The sequence below is a fragment of the Propithecus coquereli genome, unplaced genomic scaffold (assembly GCF_000956105.1).
Source record: "Propithecus coquereli isolate 6110/MARCELLA unplaced genomic scaffold, Pcoq_1.0 Scaffold90, whole genome shotgun sequence".
Classification (NCBI taxonomy): Eukaryota; Metazoa; Chordata; class Mammalia; order Primates; family Indriidae; genus Propithecus; species Propithecus coquereli.
In genome coordinates, this window is record NW_012155285.1 from 4,012,305 (window position 1) to 4,018,829 (window position 6,525).

A 6,525-nucleotide genomic window follows, 5' to 3' on the forward strand; every position below is an offset into this window, starting at 1 on the left:
CAGTGCCGGTGTGGAGACCTGAAAAGAAGAGTGCCAGAGGTCCTTTATCCCAGGATGCTGAGCTCAGAAAAGTGGGAAGTCACTACTCTGGCCTATGACAAGCTAATGTTAGAGAAGGGCTGAAAACAATGATAAGAAAATAGGATTTGCTTGGATAAAGCAAGGAACCTACAAAACTGTTCTATAATGTATTAATAAAATGAGCCAGTATTTTTCTAGTGCTGCCAAGTAAACATTGACCATTGGGAAGTCACTGCTGATTCTCCTGAATCCACAGTGTCAGCTTAGTTATCTGAAAGAGGGATATTATCTAATTTACTTACAGGAAGGGAGCTAAATACTGGAAGAAGTGGTTGTTTAAGTTGGAACTTTATGTCTAATTTCACATGTTGGTACTTTTTACCACCTTTTCCTTTTGATAGGGTGGCTTATACCTTCCATGAGACACTTTCTTCATGGAGCGTCAGAGGCACCACCTTCTTTTTGTTATTCTTCCCTTCTGGCTACTTCTTCTCTATCTCCTTTCCTGACCCCCAAATTTTGGAGTATCCCAGGGCTCTCTCCTCAGATTCTTTATCTTTTCATTTAACTCACTCCCTAAGTGATCTCATACTGTCCCATGGCTTTAAATAATTGTCTGAATAATGGTGACTCCCATATTTATATCCTTTGTAACAACAGCCCTGAGTGAATCCTTTCTAAACGCTAGGCTCATTTACTAAGCTTCCATTCGCCATCTCCATTGGATGTCTAGAAGGCACTCGTCTGTAGATACCGTTACTTAACAAGCCCAAAAGTGGGCTCCAGATTACAATTCCCTCAATCTACTCTTCCTTCCCCTTTGCTGAGGTAAATAACAGCTGTATCCTTGCATTTCCTCAAGTCAAACACTTTGGAGTCATCCTGACTCCCTTATGTTCTGCACGTCTATAATGCAAACCATCGGTCCATCCTACAGAGTATCTCCAGACTTGAATTGTGGCTCACAACTATTTCTCCCGTCCTAGTCCAAGTCACCACTTTCTGTTGTCTGGAAAATTGTAATGGCTTCCTAATCAATCTTCATCCCTATTACTCTTTATTTTGTTCTCAAAGTAGCAGCCAGGCGATTCTTTCAGAACTTGTCACGTCGCTTAGAACCATTCGATTGGTTCCCATCTCACAGAATAAAATGAGATCTGTAACATGCCCCACAAGGCTCTCTATGTAACTAGAATATTTCTCTGGCATTTCCCATTCTTGATCGTTTCTAGTAACACGAGCCTGTTGTTGTTCCTCATTCTCCGACCTCTAGGTTTTTGTACTTTTTAATTCTTCTCCATGGAATACCGTACCCCAGATATTCACTATGGCTCACTCTCTTACTTTATTCCATTGTCTGCTAAAATGTCACCTTATCACAGAGGCCTTGCTTATCTAAAATATTTTAGCCCACACTTCCATCATTCCCTTTCTCTTCGTCTTATTTATTATATTATTAATACTAGTTTGTATTCTACTGGAATTTAAGCTTCATGTGAACATGAATGTTGTCTTTGTTTACTGGGGTAAGTGCTTAGAAGCATATAAAGCACATAAAGACATAATAAAGGCCAGGCGCGGTGGCTCACGCCTGTAATCCTAGCACTCTGGGAGGCCGAGGCGGGTGGATTGCTCAAGGTCAGGAGTTCGAGACTAGCCTGACCAAGAGCGAGACCCTGTCTCTACTAAAAAATAGACAGAAATGATTTGGACAACTAAAAAAATATATATAGAAAAAATTAGCCGGGCATGGTGGCACATGCCTGTAGTCCCAGCTACTTGGGAGGCTGAGGCAGGAGGATTGCTTGAGCCCAGGAATCTAAGGTTGCTGTGAGCTAGGCTGACGCCACGGCACTCTAGCCTGGGCAACAGAGTGAGACTCTGTCTCAAAATAAAAAAAAGAAAAAAAGACACAATAAATATTGAATGAATGAATAAATGAATGGAGATCTTATTTTATTGTAAGAACTCCTAGTGTGTAGTCTAAATATCAGTTCACTGTTCCCATAAAAGTCACTCACTAACATTAAAACTGAAAGAAAAAGAAAAGTCACTTCCTTTCAGGAAGAGGGGAGAACATACAGGAATGTTACATTCATGTTCTAATTACCCATTGCGAATTTGACCCTCAGCATTCTGTGACCTTCGCTGCCCTCCAGCTCCTCCACCTGCTACCACCCACCTGGCTAAAGCTTGGACGCTGCTTCTTCCACACCACCTCCAGCAGTGGGGTGACAGTGAGGCCACTCACCCTTCCTGCCATTTTATCACCTCTTTAGTCTCCACTGCGCTGTCACACAAGGCAGTGCAAGCGCATCAGTTCTGACTGAGTTTTTGAGGTAAAAAAAAAAAATTACAGCATAGATAGGGAAATATTAAAATTGTACATGAATTATTTCTTCTCCATAGTCCCAGGGAAAAGTACTTAAGTTGAGCACTTCACAGAAAGTCACTTATTCCTAACCTTGTACGTCTTTACATGGCACTGTGCTTGTCTCATCTCTCCCCTGAGAAGTTGCTGGTTTCACTCCAAGATCCACCTCCCTTTCTCCACAAGTACATCTCTCAAAGTCTGAGTACAGGATGACACTGGAGCTTTCAGCAGGACTGTCCATGGTTCTCCTTGGGTCTTGAGTTCCTCAAAGCAGTCCATGGTGGACACAGGACACATGTCCTTAAGATCTGTCCGGATGTTAATTCTTCAAATTCTCTATTGAATGGTTGACTGTTGTTACATCTCTCTCTCTTTCTCTCTTTCACATCTCCCAAAGATAATCGTTTTTTTCCTAATACATGGTAAAATCTAAATCCTTAAGGAGGAAATTAAATATTTGCCCCAGATTATCCAAGCTGGCCTCTTTCACAGTGGAGTTAGTGCATTATTACGAAGAACGTTATTAACTACTTGTCTTTATACCTTGATGGTTGATTTGTTTTTCTTTCAACACTTTAAACATCACTGTTCATTATCTTCTGGCTTACATAGTTTCTGATGAAAAGTCTGTTACCTTTTAATTTTGTTGTTCTTTATTTATTGTGTCTTCTTTCTTTGGACACTTTAAAATGTTTTCCTTTATGATTGTTTTTTAGCAATTTGATTATGATTTGCTTGGCATGGTTTTCGTTATGTTTCTTCTGCTTGGGGTTCATTGAGCTTCTTAGATTTGTAAATTATAGTTGTCAAAAATTTGAAATGTTTCAGCTATTATTCCTTAAAATATTTTCCTGCCCATCCGTATCTCTAATGACATTTATCTCAGGTTGCTTTATATTATGTTATAGGTCACTGACACTCTGTTCATTTCTTTTTACAGTCTTATTTATTCTACATACTTCATTTCAGATGTTTACCATTGTTATGTTAATTAAGTTCCATGATCTTTTCTTTTGCAGTATCTTACCATCTGTTAATCCCATACAGTATATTTTTTATTTAAAGCATATATTTTTGTTGCTAGAAGGTCCATTTGGATATTTTTTATATCTTCTACTTCTCTCCTTGTCATGCTGTTTTCTCCTACCTTTTTGAACACTTGGAGTATATTTAATTAACTGTTTCCAAAATCATTTCTGAGACTGTCTCTTTTGAACAGATTTTTCTTGCTTTTGAGTCACAATTTTCCTGTTTCTTCTAGGCCTGGTACTTTTTTAGTAGATGCAGGATGTAAGTGTCACGGATGTTGGATTTTATTGTATTCTTTTAGTTTTAGACTTTATTATGGCATGTGGTTGGTTGCTTAGAAAAACAAGTTTTCAGAATTTGTTTTTAAGCTTTGTTAAGGTCGTTCCAGAGTGGTATTTAACATAAGATAATACAATACCACTACTAAGGCAATACCCTTTTAAGGACTCCGCGCAGTGCTCCATGTGCTAAAAGGTCTTTACGTTCTTTCTTGTGGGAGCACAAACTTACACGTCTTGTGTGAGCTCTAGGCCTTATTCAGCTTATTGCTCTTTGACTTTCTTTTCATCATCTTTTTCCAACCTCAGTAGTTTCTTCTCATACATGCAGAGATCAGTACTCTGCCAGATATTCAAAAAGACCCCTAGTTAGATCCTGGAGTACTTTTGCTCTCTCTCTCTGTGAAACTCCCTCCTCTCTGATATTCTTCCCTACAAATTCTAGTCTCTTTTAGCTTGCTTGAACTTCGATCTCTGTCTCCTTAATTAAGTAATACTGTCAGGTCTTGGTGGGTTTTCCCTTCCTTGCGCTGTGGCATAGAAACTGCCATAGGCAGTAAACTAAAGCAATCATAGGGCTCACCTCGTTTTCTTCCCTTTCACTTGGGGATCTTTGTCCTACACTGTGGATTTTGCCCGGTTTGGGGGTTATTTAGGGAAGGAGGATAACACTGACTTTCATTACTTTATCATGGCCAGGAATGGAGGTTCTAGTTTGTTAAAAGTTTGACAAAGTCTCAGTTGTGAGAAATTCTGAAGCTGCACACAAATTAGCAAAATTGCTTTTTCTTAGAATCACTGCTTAATTTGACCTGAATCAGTAAATATTGGGTGTGTCCTATTTCGTAGACATCGATACTCTCCTGGAATAAATTATCTTTAGCATTTATCAGAACATAGGATTAAATTTGCACCATAAATATTACAGAAGAATTGATGTGGTATTCAAGTGGATTATAACAACACCTGGAGTACTCCAGATTTCATTTGAAATAAAATACAGTTAAGATGTTTCAAGAACACCAGTGGGGAAAAAATCTAATTATTTGATATGAACATCAGATTGTTCTTAGTCATTCATTCACTCATTCAAGCAACAAACATTGAGGATTCAAAGATGAATAAGACATGGTTCCTGCTTTTTGTGAAGACTGTAGTCTATAAGGGGAGACAGACATGCAAAGGATCCATGGTAATATAATAGGATATAGTAGGATTACAGGTTAAGGACGTTAGTCGAGAGATATTTAAAGTGCCACAGAAACATAGGGAAAGGTAGAAAGAGCAGGAAATCGAATCTGCTTTATGGAAGGCATCACCTTCCATTGTCTATTTACTTATTCGGTTAACATTATCAGGCACCATCATTGTGCACCGTGCTAAGGCCAAGCAATAGTTTCTCCTCTAGGAGAGAGAAGGCTAATGAGCAATCACAATTCAGTGCAGGAGAATCTACAGCTGAGATGTGAACAGGGAACCAGAGAAATGGAAAGGACAGGCAAGGGGCTTATAGAACATTGTCATTCAGGAAATGTCATGTAATAGAGTGTGGCAAGAGCATGGATGTCACATGGGGCTCTGGGCGAGAGGAGGCTGCAGGGATAAGTAGGGAATGGATCTGCAAGGGCTGGCTGCATTCCGCGATGGTGTTTGGAAAGGAATGGGATGCATTGAAAGATCCTGCTTATGTGTGTGCGTGTGAAATGAAGAAACAGTGACGGTATATGTTTTAGAAAGTTTATTCCAGGGGTAGAGTGGAGGACAGTGAAACCGGAAGCAAGAGACCAGTATGGAAGCTGAAATGATTAAGTAATGCAGGCAATAAATTAAGAACTACACTTAGGGAGTAGTGCAGGGACTAGAGATAGAGGATACAGGGAGGGATTGGGGAATTACGTAGGAGATCAACAAAAGGCCCTGTTGGCTGACTGAATGTGAAGTGTGATCCAGGGGATTGAGGATTGATGACTCCCAGTTTTCTGGTTCATTGGACTAATTGTATTCATTAAGGGCTATGAATCCTAAAGGGGTTTGCCTACCCTGCAGAGAGCTCAAAACAACCCAATGGGATGCAACAAAAAGTAGCAGAATTTCATTTATATTTTTCTTAGTTTTCTAGTGTCTATTTGTATGTCATAGAAAGTTGGCAATAAACTGATCACTAGTATGCACATATAATTTAAAATAAATGAGTATCAATATATTGTAGGGTATATATTTTATTATCACCTATTTTATTTTTATTTAATATCAAATATTTTATTATCAGAGGTGTGTGATCAAAAATCTTAGGTACTCTTGAGACAAGGATTACAAAAGGAAGAGCAGGTTTAGAGGCTTGGGGGAACTTGAGGTGCCTATGGAACATTCAGGCAGTAATTTTCAGTGGATACTGGAGTCTAGACCCAGGCAGGACTGTCCAATAGAGCTTTCTGTGATCATGGAAATGTTTTAAATATGCACTGTGCAATGTGGTAGCCAAAAACCACATATGGCTATTAAGCACTTGAAATATAACTAGTGTAACTTCTTATTTTGTTTAATTTTAATTTATTTAATTAAATAGCCACATGTAGCTAATGGCTATAGTATTGGAAAGCATAGTTCTAAAACTTAGGGAGGAACTTTCATTTGTTGACTGCTTTCACTGGCTAAGCATTTTACATACATTTTAAAGCAATTTAATCATGATAACTACCCTGCGGAGTTGGTGGTATTAATAAAGAGGAGTATGTTCTTACTCTGTCCTTTTAGTCGTAAAAGATTATATTGCAAAGAAGAGTATGTGACAAAGTAACAAATGTGAGAAGTCATGTTTGCTCA

General features: G+C 38.7%; 1 protein-coding gene across 1 annotated transcript in view; it reads left to right on the forward strand.

Moving 5' to 3' along the window:
• LOC105826662 (24-hydroxycholesterol 7-alpha-hydroxylase) overlaps positions 1 to 6,525 on the forward strand; it is a 111,112-nt gene that overhangs the window by 93,925 nt on the left and 10,662 nt on the right. Inside the window, exon 13 of the mRNA XM_012664665.1 lies at positions 3,615 to 3,631. Coding sequence (XP_012520119.1) covers positions 3,615 to 3,631 — 17 coding nt within the window. The remainder of the gene's footprint in view (positions 1 to 3,614; positions 3,632 to 6,525) is intronic.